This window comes from Acomys russatus, chromosome 13 (assembly GCF_903995435.1).
Source record: "Acomys russatus chromosome 13, mAcoRus1.1, whole genome shotgun sequence".
Taxonomy (NCBI): Eukaryota; Metazoa; Chordata; class Mammalia; order Rodentia; family Muridae; genus Acomys; species Acomys russatus.
The window spans coordinates 54,203,128-54,223,458 of NC_067149.1; the positions used below are offsets into that span (position 1 = coordinate 54,203,128).

A 20,331-nucleotide genomic window follows, 5' to 3' on the forward strand; every position below is an offset into this window, starting at 1 on the left:
AGACAGCCAGACCAGCTCCTCTGGAACTACTTGACACCTTGGGTTTATTGGGGGTTGAGCACTGCAAAAATCAGGCAGTTTGCTCCTGGTAAGAACTTGCAACTCTGTGTGGCTCTCTTGGCACTTCTGTGGGCTATCCCTGAAGGTTCCCTCCCAGGTCCCCATTTCCTGGACTTGTCCCCGCCCCCCACCATTGTCCTCCAAGTCTCTCATTCTTTCACAAGCCGGTAGATGTGGTGCTGAGCCCCGTGTTCACTGGCTGATACTTCGAAGACATATGCAACACACAGCAAGGTCTCCTGTGTGTCTCGGTTGGTAACCACCTGCGGGGGAGAGAAAGGTGAGGGTCAAAGGTCTCCCCAGGGAAGGGATTGGTGCCACCCACCTACGCATCCATACCCTGGGCACCTGCCCTATGCCATACCTGCAAGATGGTGAAATTCTCCAGCACGCTGTTCATCATGTACTTCTCAGGTAAGTGTTTCAGCTTGTGGATAAAGTTAATCATGTACTCACAGAGCGGGGACCGGTGGATGCGGTACAAATAGTGGCCATTCTCGTAGCGAGCATACTCTGTCTGGAGAACCCCAGGGACAACAGAGGCTTAGAGTTTCCCCCCCCCAGCCCACCCCTACCCCCTTACCCCCACCACCTCCACCCCCTCCCCCTCCCCAAGCCTGATTCAGCAGGGATGTACAGAGATCCAATCACCACCCATGGGAAGGAGAGGCAGAAGACAGCCCAGGAGCAGAGTCATCCTCTGAGGTTTCTGGACCTTAAGCCAGGCCTCTCCCTTTTGTCACTGACATGATAGGCAGGCACCTCCAGCAGAGGGGAATGTAAAGACCCATAATTAGCAGCAACGAGATGGGGTGGGTGAGGCTGAGGTAGGGGAGGGTACCAGCACCTTGCAATAGACCTGCCATAGGCATGAACCTTGGTGGCGGATGCTCTTGGCATAGGAGCTGGATGGGTGGCAGGGGGCGGGGCCACTGGATAGAGACATGGACGTCTCAAAACCTCGATAAGTTAAGGGCAGGCTGATCTTTAGCATCCATCTTTAGCACCAAAACAGAACAAAAACCCACTCTCCCACACACTCACTGCTGCTACAGGACCACACTCGCAAGACTGAGAGCAGTTACATGAGTGGGGCTCAGTGGAGCTAACGTGGCAGGTGCTTTCTGGCAATTCTAGGGCCGGGACTTCAAAACAAAGGTCCCTTCCCAGGTCCTGCCTGGCACCAAGCTGTTTGATGTGAGGTGGCTATCAATCCTGGGTGGAGAAGACACCTTCAGTCCTGACCCTGGTGGGCCGAGAGGTGACCAGACTGACGCCATGCACACTGTTAAGCACTGCGCAGGGTCACAGACTTTAGAACCACAGGTATGCTAGGGCAGGGGCTGTAGCGGCATTACACACTAGGACCAGAATGTCACAGCTATTGGAACCAGTGGTGAAGACAAGCTGATACTTCCTTAGAGCTAAGGGGGGTGGGGCGCAGGTGATAACATAACCCCAAACATCCAACAGGAAGTGGGAGTGGGGGAAGTGTTCGGCACCAGGCTGCCTGCCCTTGAGTGGGAGAGTGGCAGGAAAACTGCCCAAATGTAAGGTTTCCATAGCACACCAACACTGAAAAGCAAGCTGTGTGCTGCTGGGATGCTAGAGCAGAGGGATCTAAAGACAGTCTCAAGGAAAGAACGAAGCGGGGTGGTGGTGCTGGAGAGAGGGCTCAGTGGTTGAGTGCCACCTGTTCTTCCAAAGGTCCTGAGTTCAATCCCCAGCAACCACATGGTGGCTCACAACCATCTATAATGAGATCTGGTGCCCTCTTCTGGCTGCAGGTGTACATGCAGGCAGAGCACTGTATACATAATAAAAAATAAATCTTTAAAAAAAAATAACGAAGGGAGGGAGGGAAGGAAGGAGGAAGGAAGGAAGGAAGGAAGAGAGGGAGGAAGGAGGAGGGAAGGAAGCAAGGGAGAGAGGGGGGAGGAAGGAAGGAAGAGGGAAGGAAGGAAGGGAGGGAAAGAGAGAGGGATGGGTTAAGAGTTGAGAGCATAGCCTAGCAGTAGAGTTCTTGCCTAGCATACACCAGGCTCTTAAAACAAACACCTGGTTTTCAGAGATCATGGAGTGAAAAAGTGAGCCGCAAACAACTCCTCAACATCCAGCCTCACCTGCCTCTGCCTCTAGAGAGCTGTGTGACTGGGAAAGGCCTCATCTATGTCAAAGACACAGATGGATTAGGGAGAAGCCTTCGGGATAGCCTGTGCTCCAGAAGATGTGGGATAGCCTGTGCTCTAGAAGATGTGAGGTGCTTGCCAAGAAGGCTCCAGAGGAATCCCAGCCAGAAGATTCCCAGAGCAGCCAGGGCCCCGAGGCTCAGGACAGGCAGTTAAACCAGTTAACTTACCAGATGCCTCAGACCCAACCCAAAACATACACTTCCTGAAGGCTCATGGAAGCCACATGGAGCCCAGCTGTGCCCAGGGCTTCCCTCAGCAATCCTGCCCCCAGGAGAGCTCCAGTGAAAGGAAGCACATGGACCACCCCCTTTTGCCACACACCCACTGGGTGGCATCCTACCTCAACTTTCTCCACTACTTGCTTGCCAAAGGAGCAGACCTTGGTAGAGCAGGTGATGATCATATTCTCGGAGCTCTCGTACTGGCTGGAGACCCCGTAAAAGGCGCTGCCCTCATCCTCGATGTTGGTATTGAGGTCTGCCTGCCAAAGACATGGAAAGATTGGTGGTTTTCGGGTGTATCCTTGGGGTGGGGGCGGGGGGTGAGGGAGGAGGTCACAGTGCAGGTTCTTGCACCAGAGAACAGAATGGGGCCAGGGGGCGCCAAGTGAAGCCAGTTAAGATTAAGGAGTTATTTGTTTTCATCTGGAGGTGGCCAACTTGGGCATGTTATGCCTGTTTGCCATAGTACTGTGGCTTCAGAAGGGCCAGAGTTAAAACTGCTTCCATTAGCCAGGCAATGTTGCCTTTAATCCCAGCACTCGGGAGGCAGAGGCAGGTGTGAGTTCAAGGCCAGCCTGGTCTACAAAGCGAGTCTAGGACAGCCAAGGCTGGCTGACAGAGAAACCCTGTCTTGAAAAACAAAAACAACACAACACAAAACAAACAAAAAACCTGCTTCCACGTCTAAGCAAAGAAAACTAGCACATATTGGGCTGTGCTAGTGGAAGAACTGGTTGCAGTCAGAAGTGGTTTTTGTGGGTTTTAAGGTTTGGAGCATTTGTGAGGCTATGGCACAAACATCCTGTGACTGCCGGTTGGGATGTGTGTCTCTGTGTGCACACCCTCGACCACCGCTCCAAGAGTGGTCCCTAGACAAAGTTGTGACCCAGCTTACTCTGATAAGTGCAGAAACAATTTGAATTCCGTCCTTTGTTAAAGTTCTCATTGTTTTTGCTATAGATTTTATTCGTATTTAAGTGTTTTAGGCAATCTAAGAACAAATGTCAAAGTTACAGATACAGTAAAAATGAATTGCTTGGCAGTCACCGCTCCGTGTGTATCAAGCAGTTTTCAGTTTTTTTTTTTTTTTTTTTTTACTTTTGTGTTTTTTTTTTTGATACCCACCTAACATGCACATGCTATTTTAAGAAAAAAATACTTAACAGGGAAATAATCTGAGATGATGGCTCACTTTGTTTTAATGTCTTACGGAATTTTCATGAACAATCCAACCATAATCGTTAAAGAATACATGTATTAAATGAAGTACAGCTCAGTGGGAGACCCTTTGGCCTGGAAGGACCAAAAAATAAAGAAGAAAAAGAGGAAAAAATGGTGAATGGGAGGCATAGGAAAGCCCCTGCTACCCCTATAGCCAGGCTCAGTGCAATTCTTTCTGAGCTAGGTTCACAGGTGCCCACGTGGGACCCAGTGGATATTGCATTAATTACTTTAGGACTACTATGACTAGATACCACACACAACCTGAGAGAGGACCATGCTGGTGCTAAAAGCATGAGGTGGTAGCTGTTCACATGGCACGGGACAGGAGGCAGAGAACACAGCCCAAACCAGGAGCGGTGCAACCTTCAAGGACTAGCCGCTAGAGTCTGATTTCCAACAGCAAGGCCACACCTCTTGTTTTTTTGTTTTGTTTGTTTTTGTTTTTGAAACAGGGTCTCTCTGGGTAGCCTTGGCTGTCCCAGACTTGCTCTGTAGACCAGGCTGGCCTCGAACTCACAGAGATCCACCTGCCTCTGCCTCTCCAATGCTGGGATTACAGGTGTGCGTCACCAGCACCTGGCAAGGCCAAACTTCTTAAAAGCTCCACAGCCTTCAAAAGAGCCACAAGCCGGGGACCAAGCATTCCAAATGCAAATCTGTGGGAGACACTACAGATTCAAAGCATATCCTCAGTCCAGAAAGGGTCATGTCCATCTCACAATACAAACACATGTAGTCACAAGTGTCCAGAACACAGACTCTTCTGAGGCAATCTGAACTATGAACCCTGCAAAATCAGAACAAAAACCACATACTTCCCACTCAGCATAAAGCCAAGCAGACATTACCATGTCAAAGAGAAAGCCTGGAAGGGCAGCAGGTGCTGGATGGAGGGTGCCGGTTAGGGGCACTTACTGCTCTTGCAGAGAACCTGAGCTCAGTCCCCAGCACCCACGCTGGGCAACTTACACCCTCTTATGTCCTCCATGGGCACCTGTACACATGTGCTCACATATACACAGCGACATATACGTGAAAATCTTTTAAAAAGCTGGGCGGCGGTGAAGCATGCCTTAATCCCAGCACTCGGGAGGCTGAGGCAGGAGGATCTCTGTGAGTTCAAGAGCAGCCTGTTCTACAGAGTGAGTTCCAGGACAGCCATGGCTACACAGCTAATCCCTATGTCAAAACCAAAAGAAAACAAAAACAACAACAACAAAATACTTTTTAAAAAAATCAGTGACTCAGCAAACTAACCCTGAAATTCTATAGCCCCATATCTGATACCCAGGACTTACACAGTGATGGCTCTGTCATTTGCAGCCATGGCCTCTCCTCTGAGCTGGCTCTACTGGGTACCTGCAGCTTTCTTGGACAGACATCCCACACTCCCAGCATCTTTTGAGGTCTACTGCGACTTAGGCTTACTCACTCCTCTGAAGGACTCCAACCCTTCTACACACTGTGTGGCCTCACAGGCTTTTTTCTAGAACCTTGATGTAAACTCCACGACCCTGTAGTTTGTGCACTCTGTATACCTGCAAAGCCAGCAAACACACAGATATGGGCAGGTTCTGCTGCTAGCTCCAGAGGTATCTATGGACCATGGCAAGTGCCCTCTGAGTGTCTATATAGCTGAACTTGGTAAATAGTTCCAGGACACCCCTTCAGCTCTTTAGTTTAAGGAGGGTTCTTTTGGCTGTTTAATTAATTTTTAAAAATATTTATTTATTTATGCAGTATTCTGGCAGAATGCCACATGAGGACCCCAGATCAGACCCCAGATCTCATTTTAGATAGTTGTGAGTCACGATGTGGTTGCTGGGATTTGAACTCAGGACCTTCGGAAGAGTAGAAGGCGCTCTTAACCTCTGAGCCATCTCTCCAGTCCTTAAAGAATTTTTTACTTATTAATTTATGTGTATGAATACACCATGCCAGAGGAAGCACGTGGAAGCCAAAGGACTTTGTGCGTTGGGTTCTCTCCTTCCACCACATGAAGCCTAAAGACTGAACTTAGGCCATCAGGCTTGGAGGCGGGTGCATATGCTCTGCTCTCCGAGTCACCTCACTTACTCAGACATATTTCTTTTCATTTTAATTAAGGAATTCTTTTAAAATGTTATACTCTGTGTGTGTGTGTGTGTTGTGTGTGTGTGTGTTGTGTGTGTGTGTGTGTGTGAGAGAGAGAGAGAGAGAGAGAACACATCTTTGCCTTGCTGGGTTGGCCTGATTTTGACATGATGATTTCTAATGTCACTCATTTTCCTACAAATGGCATACAGAAGGGTGATTCTTTGTTTTGCTTTTGTTTTTGTTTTTGATTTTTCCAAGACAAGGTCTCGCTATGTCAGTCTGGCTGTCCTGTAACTGATCCTGACCAGCCTGCCTCTGCCTCCCAAGAGCTTGGATTAAAGGTAGGTGTCACTACGCCTGGCCAGAAGACTGATTCTTATGGTGAGGCTTTTTCACCTACCACACAACGCAGAGGTAACTGCCACATGGACCAGAGTGCAGGCTGTGAGCTGCCAATCACGATGCAGGTTCTGAGACCTACAGAACCCAGGAAGGTCTGGTAGGATTTGGCCACTAGGTGACACCCAAGCACTAGTTTTCTCTCCTTTGGCGACTTCCTTTCAACAGGAAAAATCTTGTGTAAACTGACAAGGGAGTGTTAATTACCCTGTAATTAACGTGTATTAATGTGGCAAGGAACACACACACACACACACACACACACACACACACACACACACACACACACTGCTGAGGACTAGCCTAGCCTTTATACCATCAAGGATGAATACAGCTGGCTGAGTGAGGAAAGCAGTTATGGAACAGAATGAAGAATGTCTCGGTGCACTATGCATGGCTTAAATGGAGCCATTCATTAGGAGGAAGGAAAAACAAACAAACAATTACAACAGCATCCAAGCCAACATTTCCTCTCAGAAACAAACAGTCCCCTTTACTAAACACTCTCCATTCCCCACCCAGGACTGCTTCAACCTCCCTACCCTGCCTCCATCGTAATCCTGTGGCAGCTGGGGGTGGTGGAGCAAGGCAGGGAGAGCAACCTGTGAGTCCTCAAGGATGTGGGTCAGCCATGGCTCAAGGTCTTCCTGTGACAAAGCAAGTGAACAACAGGGACATGAGCCCACACTTTCTCTCACGTTCTCTAAGTCATAAGACCGTCCTCGGAGACGAGGTCTGCCAGATGGGCATTAAAGTGTTGAGAGACAGTTTGTGAGCTTAGCTTACGCTGTGACTAGTAGACCAATAAAGCAGAAATGAGGACCACGCATCAAAAACAGACAAAACACTGTCATGAGTCCCAAGGCCTGGAAAGGTAGAGGCATTGAGGCTTGGGTGTTATGCTCAGATGACAAACACGTGGCCACAGGACTCTGAACCAATGTCGTTTTCATTAACCACACAGATCCTTCCATAGCCCCATGGTGTCTTTGTTTGAACCAAGGTCTTGCTATGTGGTCCAAACTGGGATTTAAAGAGGTGACAGCCACCACACCCCAGCTTGCTATATATATATTTTTTTTAAGATTTATTTATTTATTAAGTATACAGTGGTTTTGGCTGCATGTACACCTGCACACCAGAAGAAGGCACCAGATCTCATTATAGATGGTTGTGAGCCACCATGTGGTTGCTGGGAATTGAACTCAGGACCTTTGGAAGAACAGGCAGTGTTCTTAACCTCTGAGCCATCTCTCCAGCCCCTATTTTTTAAACTATATAAAACTATATATGTGTGTGATGTGTCAGTAGATGTAGCCCTTATAGGACATCTCTGTGCACTATGCTGGAAAGACCCCACTACCAAAGAGCTTCTCAGGCCACACACAGAGGCATCTGCTCCTGCTCTGCACCCCATGCTCATGTATGTGACCTGCCCAGAGAAAGGTTTGTCAGGGCAAGAACTCTCTGTTCTTGACAAACCTTGCTCAGTGCCTGGCACACCGGGCCTTTCAATCAAGGTTGCATATAGCTATCCCGCTTCTCAACTCTGGGTGGCGCTGTGACAGAGGGGCCAGGTCCCTGACTGTAGTAGAGGTACTTGATCCCTGAGTTCTGGGCCCCTGACCTGAGCCTTCTATCTCAAACACGCTCCCAACTCTTCAGTCACCTCCCACCCCTTCGAAACACCTGTAGCATTTCTGGGGGGCTATGGCACAGAAAAAGACTCAGGAGTATTTGTGTATTGTGTAAGAATCTGTAACTGAGAATAAAGTAGGATTGGGGGAATGCAGGGGGGTCCAACATCACCCTAAAATCTGCCCTGTGATGCACAGATCTGAGAGGTGGTGGCCAATGCCAGAGGACATATTCCTAGTACTTGGGTTCCAGGGTCCATCCAGCTCTACTCACCCTGCAGCTGTAGTCCAGGACAGCTGTCCCTCTCAGTGACCAGCCTTCTGAACACACTATCCCCTCTGTGCACCCTATTCATAGCTGTTCCTGAGGGTGGACAGCTCATGGACTGGGCCTAGAACAGGTGTGAGGGATCGGGTGACTGACAGATGAGCAGACAGCCTTGATTGTTATGTGTTGGTATGTGTCTAGGAGGAATGTCAGGCCCAGAGGAGAGCAGTGAACTGCAGGGTAGGAAGGCCTAGGGAATTGTCCTGCTGCCTGGCTCCACCCCCTGCCAAGGACAGGCAGCCTTTGCTAGTTTTCAAAGTGTTCTGGGGGGTGGGGGGGTTTCCTTTTCCAGCCCTCACTCCAGTGAGCATGCTCTCAGAACTGGGCCTTGCGGGTAGGGGAGGCCTCCTCTCCTGCTATACCTTGACACCATTTGCACTGGGGGTAAGTCCAGGCTGGCTGCAGGACTACCACCACAGCCCCTCAGTGCAAACAGCAACCCTCAGGGGAGGGAGGCAGCGGCTTGGATCCAGGGAAGTGGAAGTGGCCTCTGCTCTAGGCAGGTTCTCCAGCACCTGGGAGGCAGACTGAGCAAACAAAGGCAGCAGGAGAAAGGCTGCCTGTGAGGTAGGCAACAGTTTCTTGTCTGGACAGGTTTCCTTCCTAAGTGCGTGTGTGGCCAAGCACACAGCAGGTAGGAGGAGGGAGAGGCCAGTAGGCAGGAGACTGCTCATGACTGAGCCAGACTCTCACTATATAATAGTTCCTCACTGTATTTTCTGCCTTTGGGCCCCTCCCACACAAGGACAAATAAATGATGGCTGCTAATGTGCCAGGGCCTCTGCCATTCCCTCTCTGACTTCCTCTCACCCTGGCACTCAAGGTGGAGCTAGGGTAGGAAGGACAAGGTCTCACTTGAGCTCCCAGACTGGAGCCCATAAGAATAACTGCTATAACCTTTAAGAGGGAGGAACAGAGACACAGAAGCCAAGACTCACTGGAGATCCAGCTCTCAAGGGAAGCAGCTGCATCCCAGAGGGACAGCTGGACCTCAGAGTTGGCTGCCTGTCACATGGGAAGGTCCATGACCCACTGTGGAGTCTGTGCTGCTAAAAGGCAATGGCCACATGAGCTGTTTATACAGCCATGGCTAAACATGTCCATGGGATCTACCGACTTCTGGTGTCACAGCTGTCCCCACACTCCCTTCTTCAATCAGTTCCCTACCCATGTCCCCCCTAAGGGAAAGCAAACGAGTAAATGGGCCAGGCGTGGTGGTGTACGCCTTTAATCCCAGTGCTCGGGATGCAGAGGCAGACGGATCACATCACTGTGAGTTCCAGGCCAGCTTGATCTACAAAGCAAGTTTAGGACAGCGAAGGCTACACAGAGAAACCATGTCTGGGGGTGGGGGTTGGAGGAGGGGTGCAGGGAGGAGTAAATGGGCCCAGTAAGGAGACTCTGGTTTACTTCCTCTTGGAAGGAAGGCTTTGCCAACACTTCCTGGGAGAAAGGTCAAGATCTGAAAAATCAGAAAGCCTAGTTTCTTTCCTCTCAGAGTGTATGGTCAGAGCCGAGTCTGCACTCTTCTCTGCTACCAACTGGCATTCCTCAGAGCCTTTCAAACAATCCAGAACCTTCTCCCAGGACCAGGATCAGCACCAAATCTATGCCTGGGAGGTTCGATTGCCTGACCCTGGAGCCTTACTGCTAATGTCTATGGTCTGGTTCTGGTCCTACAACAAAATGGATTGTCTGGATAAACTGTTTATCCTGACCATACCTCAGTTTCTCCTCTGAAAACAAGATTATCAATCAGATGTACCTCTGAAGAGGTGGCAAGAGTCACAAACGAGAATCCATGTGAGCGGCTAATGCGAGTGCGCCTGTGATCTTTCTGTCTTCCCTGAACACACCAACAACAACCACAGGAATGATGAAGGCCCACCAAGGATGCCTGCCTCAGACCTAAGCCTCATCTGCACAATGTGTCAGTTTCCCCAACGTGTAAAATGGGGATGCTAAGATGAGCCTGTCTTGAAATGTGTCTAGTAGTACAAACTATTGCCACCATCTGCACTGAGGTGCAGCTCAGTTGTACAGGGCTTATCTGGCATGTGTAGGGATTGCCTGGCATTTATAGGGCCCTAAGCTCCCTATACTCAGAAATTAAAAAAAAAAAAAAAGTATGTCGTAAAAATCCCCTATGTAGGGCTGGAGAGATGGCTCAGCAGTTAAGAGCACTGGCTGCTCTTCCAAAGGTCCTGAGTTCAATTCCCAGCAACCACATGGTGGCTCTCAACCATCTATAACGAGATCTGGTGCCCTCTTCTGGTGTGCAGGTGTACATGTAGGCAGAACACTGTATACGTACATAATAAATAAATCTTTTTTTTAAAAAAATCCCCTATGTATAGGGAGAGGAATGGGTTCTGGCACGCACATCAGAATACAGTAGAGCAACGTATTTACAAATGGCTGCTGTACTGCAGGTGTGGCGGTGGACACTTGTAATCCCAGAACCCAGGAAGCTGAGGCAGGACGATCTTGAATTAGCCTAGGATATATATACCAAGACCGTGTGTGTGTGTGTGTGTGTGTGTGTGTGTGTGTGTGTGTGTGTGTGTGTGTGTAACACATGTGCACAGGGCATGTAGCACAGCTATAAAATACTTTTCTGACATCTGACATGTGCAAGACCCATGTGTTCAATACCTAGCACCAAACCAAAAAAAAAAAAAAAAAAAAGACAAAACAGTTTTTGACCTAGATTTTCTATCAATCAAGTGTCAGTGCTCTTTCTCTCTCTCCCTCCCTCCCTCCCAACTCATACTAATTAAGCTTTAGAATTTAATTTAAAGACCACCTAGGACCCAACTCATCTTAATGTAAGTGCTATGCATTCTATTATTCTGTTGTTCATACCTTTCTCCAAACTTCCCTGCTCTCTTCTTTTCTTCTACTCATATATTGCTAGGGAGGAGACGGCTTTTCTCCTCTCAGCCTAGCAGATCCTGCCTACCTCATATCCAGGCACCATCCTGCTCGGAGAACCAGCTATGTCCGCAATCATAGGGCAAAAAGTACGCACTGTCAAGGTAAGGTCTGGGGTCTCAAACAGGGCCATTTGTGTCTTCTGTGGAGAGCTGGGAACTGGCTTAGCTGGAGGGAGGGCTGGAACAGGCATTCCTAGGCAGGGCAAGAAAGCCACCTAGAATACTGTATACACCTTCACCTTGTCTTTCCAAGACAAGAAACTTCCAGATTACCAAGAGGCTTGGGAAGAAATTGGGATAAGAAATTAGGGCGGGGCAGAAGTAGAAAGAGAGGCCCTGTAGGGCTACAGTGCACTCAATGGTAAAAGACTTGTCTACCAAAGCTGAGGTCTTGGGCTCCAAGGCCAGTGCTATAAAACTTAAAAACAAGCAACAAAATAGAGGGCACTCCAGCACTGAAGAGTAACTAAGTTAAAGGAAAGCACCTACATAGTCCTCTGGGGTTAGCAGAAGCCTGAGGAAGCAGGAAGAAGAGTCAGCACTGGTCCCAGGTCTGGTGTCAGATACGGGAAAAGTTCCATATCTGGAGTTTAGTCAGGTGCCTGAAGGACTTCCTGCTCTTATTGGCCATTGGCCTGGTCTCCCCTAAGTTCCTTCTGTGTTCCTTCCTAGGCCCTGGAAGAAAGCTGTGGACAGTTCTGTGCCTCTTGGTCTCAGGGGAGCATCTCGTGGACTGGCTCTGGGTACTCAACATCCACGGAAGGATGAGGCGAGCAGCAGAGGTCAGGTCTGTGGATGGGATGCTTGAGACAGACATGGGTGGTCTGGGCTGTATCAGGAGACATCCTTGGCTACACACCTCTTGTCCGAGCTCTGCTCAGCCCAATAACTCACAGAGTAGAGAAGCAGCTGGGGACCAGCATCAGGCCCAGAACCAACAGTTTCCACATGGATTCTCTTCCTGCCCCTCAGTGTCACTCAAGTCTTTCCCCAGCACTACTGCAGCCTCAAGGCCCCACTTCTGACCCAAACCCTGCCACAGCCACCATCAGAAAAGGGCCTTTTGAGCTAGAGCAGGATTTAGGAAGGTTCTACCTTAGTGTGCTGGAGGCTATGATACCACAGCATAGGGGGGGAAATGGGCTGAGAAAAGGAAGACAGAAGGAGGGAGGTAGAAAGAAAGGAAACGAAACAAAGGTCTTCAGTCTGCTCAGCTCTCTGGTCTGGCTTCCTGTGTGTGTCCCCTCCCTGCCCCCCCACCTCCCGCCACCAACCAGTACCCCATTGTCTCCTACAGAACCATGCCCTCTCTTTCCAGTCTTCCTCGCGCTATCTCAATGCAACCAGCGAAGGAAGGAGAGGCTCGCCCTTACCCAGAACTTCACAAGGAAGAAGGCATTAGATGGCCCCCGTTCAAATAGTTCCTTGAGGCCACCTTTCTTCTCTGGGAATTTGTCATAGATCTGGCGGATGTCCACGGCTTCGAGGTAGGGGTCACTGTAGCTTGGGCTTGACTGGCTGATGTGCACGAACAGGTGCTTGTTATACTGCAAACAGAAGGACAATGGGTCTGCCTGCCTCACTTATGACCCGGAGGCAAATCTCTTTACCTCTCTGAGCCTCAGTTTCCTCGCTGGGAGAAGGGAGAGAAGATGGGTCTCAGGGTTACCGTGCTGTACCCTGTGCTCCAGATGATGTGGCCTGCACACCAGTGTCTCCTCTCTTTCCTGGGAGCCCCTCAGAGCCAAGGTGGGGCAAGGCACGGGGGACAGGGGGCAGGGGGCAGGGGGCAGGGCAGGGCTGGGAGGAAAGGGCACTAGCCTAAGAGGAAAAAGACAGGGGAGAAGGCTGAGAGAGCTGAAAGGGAGACTGGAAGCTAGGAAGGCTTGAGGTAGGAGACCTACAGAGAGCAAGAGAAAAGAACAAAACAGAAGGAAGAAAGGGAGTAGGGCAGGGAAGAGGAAAGAAACAAGTCATTTACTAAGCCCTGAAGGAAGATGGGGGAAGAAAGATTAAAAAAGCCAGAGGGAGGTGGGAAGGATGGAAGGTGACACCCCCACTGCAGGACCACTATTGAGGCGGGGCTGTGTAGCATGGGGACCGAAGTTCCAGGATTTTAGGCCTTCTTTGAGGACAGGGCCTGTGGTATTGGTGACAAATTCTGGGCCTGCAATATTGGGGCCCTCCAGAGGTGGCAGGGCCTCTGAGATTAAGATGGCCTCTGTTGGTGTAGGCTGATTAGACATGGGGGACTTACTGTGTCGGGATCTTGCTGGCGCTCCAGGAAAGCAGAGAACTCCAACATCCAGAGCTTGGAGCTGGCCACGCTGCGGCCTTGCCATGGGGGAGCTGGAGGTGCAGAGGGCGATGGGGTGGGTCCTGCAGGAGACTCGAAGCCTAGAGGAAGGGAGAGAGACACACATGGAACCTGCCCCTACTTGTCCTCCCCTTCCACATCCTCAATGAGGACCGGACAAAACCAGTGAAAGTGTGTCCAGTGGGTCCAGCAGAGCCTATGGATCCAGCTCGGGGGGTCCCAGGCTTTTTTGCACAGGCCCGTGCTCAAAGGCTGATGGATTTGCAACAGCTCTTGTTGCCTGGAAAGCTGCCAGGACAGGCGCTGCAGGACTCTTGCCCTGCGGCAGCCAGCTGAATCAACTAGCGTGTTAATTCAGAGGCCCTGGGCGCAGGAAGTCCCCTGGAGGGCTCAATTGCCTCAAACCCATAGAATACTACCTACGACATAGGTTTCTAAGGAACAAACACGGGCCTAGGCTAGGATGGATGAAGTGTGCCCCAGCACCACATTTGGTGTCCCTGAGGCTAATCAGGAAGGTGAGACTTAAAGAAGCCAAGAAGTAGCCTGGCAGTGGAGGTTAGCTGCCACACTCAGGAAGCAAAGGCAGACAGATCTCTGTGAGTTTGATGCCAGCCTGGTCTGCAGAGCTTTAAAGGAAGGAAGGAAGGAAGGAAGGAAGGAAGGAAGAAAGGAAGGGAGGGAGGGAGGAAATTCAAGTAGTAAGCCCTAAATGAAGACAGGGAGGTGCCCCAAGCTGGGAACCAACAGAGGCAAGTGTGTCGGGGCTGGGAACCACCTGAGTGAATCTGGAAAGCCACACTTCAAGGAAGAGCAGTCTTGGACTGGTGGCAGAAAACAAGGCTCTGCAGTCAGCCAGGGATGCTGGAGAACAGGATGGATTCTGTGCCCAAGTCAAGGAAATCCAGTGGCTGAGTTAAGCGGGGGCTGGGAACTGGTCAGCTTTGCAATGTCTTGGCTTCCCCACCACCACCACCACCACCACCACCACCACCACTGTAATACTGGGAATGGAACCTTGCCTGGAGCAAACACTGTGAGCAAACATTCCTGAAAAGAAGCTGTGTCTGGCTGGGAACCAAAAAAAAAAAAAAAAAAAAAAAAAAAAAAAGCTCCTGGAAGGAGTGTTTGTGCCTTCAAGACAGATAGACCGACTGGGATTTCATTACTGTGGAGGGCTCAGAAGTGTATAGGCCCAGAGGCTAATTACTTTATTTGGGGCTAGTTTTAGCCTTCTAAAACAGCCCTTCCTTGTCTCACTCTGTATCTGAGCTAACATCTTGTGATAATAAATAGAAACCTCTCAGAAGCTATTAACTTAGCAGAACACTAGCGTCTGCCATTCCTAGAGCCAAGAGTCATCACATAGCATCTCAGGCCTATAGAATACTCCACACATCCTGTTGTACCTGCCTTTTAGTGTACCCACTAGTGTCTTGATTTATGACTTTCTTTGTTCAGTTAAACTATTAAAAAAAAAAAAAACCTGTAAAACCATTTCCACATTGGAGTATGAAATTTGGGGTAACCTAAATCTGTTCCCAGGCCATGGTCAATCATAATGGTTCCAGAATTTACTATCCCTTATTCCCTTTAAGATGAGCACTGTGGTTTTGATGTCGACAGCAGTCCAGGCAAGCTCCCAGACACTGAACTGGGCACTTTGCTTGTTTGGTTGGTTTTGGTTTTTTGAAACGGTTTCTCTGTGTAGCACTGGCTGTCCTGGACTCACTTTGTGGACAAAGCTGGCCTTGAACTCACAGAGATCCACCTGCCTCTGCCCTCAAGTGCTGAGATTAAAGTGCACCAGCATGCCTGGCCGCTGGGCAGTTTTTTATTCCTTCTTCATTGTGGAAGAAGGGTGGGACCAAGGAGGACACAACAGAGGCAGTGTCTTTATGATCTAGGTTTTCCTTCTGGGAGGCCTGGTGGCCACTAGCATCCTGGACAGAAGCAGTAGACTCAGCACAGAGGGAAAAAAGGAGACCAAGAAAGAATGGTCCAGGAGAGCGGCCAGCCATGCTGAACACACCAGCCCATGCTTAGGACATCCACCCAACCCTTTCCTTCCTTCCTTCAGCCCCAGTGCACCCAGGAGCTGCCATGCGCACTGCGTAGGGACCCACAAGGGTAGACAGATACAGCTGCGGGGGCACAAACAGAAATGGCAATGAAGAATGCCCTGCTGGACAGAGGTCTGCAGAGCCCTAGGCTGGCAAACAGCAGGCACCTAACCTGGGTGAGGACAGGTGGGAGGAGCCATGGCCCAGGAGGAGCAGTCTAGCCACAGCCCAGAGGGAGAGCAGGGAGGACAGTGGACAAGACCGGGGAACACAGTTAACTGGGTCTCAGGAGTCCGGCAGATCTACTGCAGAGCTCAGATATCATCATTAAGACAGCCTGGGGCCAGAGGCATTCTAAGCCTGGAAATAACATGGTGAGAGAGATGCTTTGAGATCACAGGGAGCCAGTGAAGAGGCCACTGCGGTAATCCAGGTGAGAACGAGGCGGATGTGAGTGAGTACATCCTGCATCAGCAATGGATAGAGGGAAGAGAACAGAAAGAGGACAGGGACATGAGGACTGGACCCAACTCAGTGTATGGGGTGAAAGAAGCAGTGAGCAGCACCGAGTGTGGCAGGAAAGCCCGAGAGAGAGGCCACAGCCAGAATGTCACAGCTGGTCACTCTCCAAGAAAGGTGGAAAACCCTTTCAAAGTGTTTTCTCTTCACAAAGGGAAGGAGTGAAAGGGCTGGAGAAGCCTCCTAAGAGAAGGTCAGAGCCCAAACCAGCAAGCTGTTTAGGTCACATTACCCAAAGCCCCTCAGCTCCCAATTGAGAGGGGGTTGGCAGCACTCCAAGGGGGAAACCGGAAGAACCAGCACATGTACCCTACAAGAGTGGCCTGGGGACATAAGTATTATCTTCCTATTCTGTGTCCCAGCCAACCCTGAGCATAACTGGCAAGAAGTACAGCATTTGGTGTCAGCCCCAGAATGCCACAGCACTCATGAGGCATGGCTGCAGCATGCTGACTAGAGGCAAGAAATGTGGTCTAGCCAGAAAATTGAGAAGTAGGGTCTGAGCCCATGGCAGCATGACATTTAGCAGTGATAAGAGCAGGACCCGCCAGGGGTGGTGGCACACGCCTGTAATCCCAGCACTAGGGAGGCAGAGGCAGGCGGATTGTTGTGAGTTCAAGGTCAGCCTGGTCTATAAAGCAAGCCCAGGACAGCCAAAGCTACACAGAGAAACCCTGTCTCACAAAAAAAAAAAGAGAGAAAGAAAGAAAGAAAGAAAGAAAGAAAGAAAGAAAAGAAAAAAAGAAAGAAGGAAAAGAAAAGAAAAGAAAAACAAAACAACAACAAAAGAGCAGGACCCAGGCACTGGGGGCCTGGGACCTGAGACAAGAGCCACCTACCTGGAAGAGGCAGTGGAGGCTGGACAGTGTAGGTGTTTTGAGAGAAAGGTTTCACACTGCAGGAGAAAGGAGAGAGGCATCAGCTATTGAGAAGAGCTTCAAGGTAGCCCTGGCTACCTTGGTGGCCTTAGCAGCCATTGGCTTCCAGCACCCTCCCCTGCCAATTCCCTCAGGTTTTGTGTTTGAGTTATAGAAGCAATACATTTATTGAGGCAATCCACCCCACATCCTGTCCTGGGCCAAGCAGATGTCTCTTTGGATATCAAGTTTTAGGTCCACCTAGGCCCTGTAAATGACACTCTAAGTGTGGACATTGCAGACTAAGCATTGTGGCAACTGGGAGCAAAGCCTTATTCCTAAAGGCAAGTTATCGTGAAAAGGCAAATCTCATGCCACAGCCCAGCCCCCCACAACCCAGCCCCCCACCCCCCAGCCAGGCTCCAGTTTCCGAAAAAGTCTGAGTTCAAGTTCAGTTCAGGGAGTGAGGTGTAGGAAAGCAAACCATACTCACTCATGGGATGTCCCGGGTTGGCCCGGCAAAGCTCCTTGCCAGAACTGTGGAGGTAAAAAGGCACAGTTTCAGCACGGCTGTGGTGTGTGCATGGGGCCAGAGCCCAGAGGGAGCGTGCAGAGGAGAGTCAGTAGGGAGAACCCATGCAGGCCTCCAGATGAGAAAGGAGGAAGAAAGGCAGCTCCAATAGTGGGAGGAAGACAAACCAGTGCCTCTGTTTAGTTGGCTGGTGCTAACAAGCAGCAGCCTCACCTAGATGTGCTCCATGGGGAAAGCCAGGCTCGCCAACTATGCACTTTCTCCCCTCTGTTGAGACCCACAGAGCTCTTAGCATGTCAGGCTCTGAGGTCCTAGAGCCGAGAAATCTATTCAAGGGTGCAGTGGCAGACCGTGTGCTTAAGCTTGCATAAGACACATGGCTCCCACCTTGAACACCAAAAGGAATGATTTAATCCGAGTGTCTATATAGAATCATTTTATGCCTCATCTATTTAATATTAAGACTCCCTGTGAAAGATGATGGCAGAAAGACCTGTGGAATTCAGGACATGTCCCTTCCTCACATGTGAGAACAGTGCAAGCTGGGGGTCATCTTAAAAAGCCAGTCAGACTGTAATGACAAGCTTGGGGAGGAGGGCCATTTCCGGAACATTCTAAAAGAGTGGCAATGTGGGCACAGCTAAGAGACTGGTCATTAGGCTGACAAAGTGACAATCTGAGCGCGGGTTTGACCCGAGACGTCAGCTCTCCACACAGAATGGGCACTACTGGGATGCTGAGCAGGACCAGTAGGGATCAAGGATGAGTGGCGGGTATTTGAAGACACACAGTGCTACATCAAAGCCTCAGGAGTCAGGTCCAGTCCTTGGACTTCTGCTTCCTCAACTATGGATAAAGCCAACTCTCATCTGGCCAGCTCATGAGAGCAGCCCCTTGCCGCTTTCTCTAAAGGCCTTATCGCTAAGGACTTCAAATGGTGGGTCTACCACCAGCAAAGCCATGGTTTAGAATGGGCCCTGGGTGGTGGGGCTCAAGAGAGAGAGGGGGGGGGCATTGAGCCTGGCCCCAGTTCCCAGCTCTGCAGAAGAGGAAGTATGAGGAAAGCTGTGTTGGCCTCTTGCTCTGGGCTGCCCCACTTACCCCTGGGATTGCTGGGTAGCCAGGGCTCTGGGTAAGAGCCATTTTACTGTGGAAGGCTGTGGGCGAGACGATCTGGGCGGATGACATGGCAGCCATGCTCTGCAGGGCCTTGTTCTTGGCTGCCTGGTCCTAGGGAGACATAGGAAGGGAGCACCTGAGCAGGGCCACCAGCCAGGCTCAGGGGAGGCACGGGCACGGTCTGGCATTGGGCCCAGAAAAGCTGTCCAGTGGCAGCAGCCAGAGCTGGGGAGCAGGCTTGAGTTTGTGAAATACTAATGTGTTGGTGAGTGAGCAGGTGGCTTGGCTTCTTTAATCACTTTCCTCATCTGTTTGGGAAGCATCAACCTGACTGGAGACCATGCCTGCCTGACGCTGCCTCCAACTGCCACCTCAATGCACGCCACTTCCCTCCCCTGTCCCTTTCTCGTGCTGAGGATGGAACCCTAAGCTTCAAGTGTGCTAAGCTGTGTTCTACCATTGAAACTGAAGCCCCAGTTACAATCTTTTTATTTACTTATTTATTTTTAATGTGCATTGGTGTTTCGCCTGCATGTATGTCTGTATGAGGGTGTCAGATCTTGGAGTTATAGACAGTTGTGAGCTGCCATATGGGTGCTGGGAATTGAACCCGGGTCCTCTGGAAGAGCAATCAAGTGCTCTCAACCGCTGAGCCATCTCTCCAGCCCGCTAGTTACAATCTTTATAAAATGAAGGTACCCATGAATCAATATTTCACAGTGAATGAGAATCTGGTAGAACCAAGTCTGCCTTGAGTGAGACAAGAGTTGAGACTGGCAGATACCTCTGCAGCTTAAAAGTCTGCAGGACAATCCCTCAGTCCGCAGAGCAACACGGAGGCAGGATGCTGTAGAGCCTGGGGCCCCAGACCCGGAAGCCACCCAGGAGCAAGCTGGAAATAGGTGTGGCCTGGGACAGCATACGGAGGATCTTGAGAAACGCTAATGCACTTTGAGCCCTGGGAAAGTAGAGGATCAGGAGGTTCCTTCCTACAGCTTAAAAAACTGGAAGCTCACAAAATTTAGGCAGAGAAAACAGGGATAGCCTCAAGAGAACGGTCCATGCTGTGGCTCAGAGCTGCACCCCTGAATTCATAAGTTGATAACTATTTAGATGTGTGTATAATCTCAGTTACTTGGGAAGCTGAACAGGGGGCCCAAGTGGTGATTATTTAACAATGGGACCCTTGGGAGGTAACTGAGCAAAGTTACAAGGGTGAGTCCCCACGATGGCATTAGTGGTCTACAAGAGGGACAACGGCTGGTACAAGTTCTCTCTCCAGCTTGAGTGCAGGAAGAAGGCCTCACAGATATTGAATAGATATTGCAGCCATGTTCTCAGGCCATGAGCCACAGATACGTCTCTTCTTTTTTTTTTTTTTAACTTATTAATTATTTATTCTATGTGTATGAGTGTTTTGCCTGCATTTGTGCATGTGCAGCATGTACATGCCTGGTACCTGCGGAAGCCAGAAGAGGGTGTCAGATGCCCTGGAACTAGAGTTACAGATGATTGTGAGGTACTATGTAGGCGCTGGAAACTGAGCCGAGGTCCCCCTGCAAGAACAGCCAGTGCTCTCAACCACCAACCCAACGTTCCAGTCCCATAATCGTTAAGCCTTCCTCTCCTTTCCTTTTCTGTCTGTGCTAGTGCTCGAGCCTAGGGCCTTGCACACACTAGCAACCACTTTACCGATGCAGCAGCTATTATATCCATGACCCCTATCCAGTTTTTTTTCATGATGCTGAGTCTTGAACCCGAGGACTCACACGTACTATAGAAACACTCTACCACTGAACTATACCGTCAGCTTCTTTTTGTTTAAGATTTTGGGACTGGGTCTCACTAGAG

At 50.0% G+C, this 20,331-nt stretch overlaps 1 protein-coding gene across 1 annotated transcript in view; it reads right to left on the reverse strand.

The window, feature by feature from the left end:
- Positions 1 to 209: 209 nt before the first annotated feature.
- The window catches only part of Tead4 (TEA domain transcription factor 4), a 76,454-nt gene continuing 56,332 nt past the window's right edge, over positions 210 to 20,331 (reverse strand). Inside the window, exons 5-12 of the mRNA XM_051155660.1 lie at positions 18,463 to 18,591; positions 17,323 to 17,366; positions 16,812 to 16,867; positions 13,331 to 13,470; positions 12,447 to 12,620; positions 2,593 to 2,733; positions 425 to 577; positions 210 to 323 (exon numbers count right to left, since the gene is read on the reverse strand). Of these exons, the coding sequence (XP_051011617.1) occupies positions 210 to 323; positions 425 to 577; positions 2,593 to 2,733; positions 12,447 to 12,620; positions 13,331 to 13,470; positions 16,812 to 16,867; positions 17,323 to 17,366; positions 18,463 to 18,591 (951 nt within the window). The remainder of the gene's footprint in view (positions 324 to 424; positions 578 to 2,592; positions 2,734 to 12,446; positions 12,621 to 13,330; positions 13,471 to 16,811; positions 16,868 to 17,322; positions 17,367 to 18,462; positions 18,592 to 20,331) is intronic.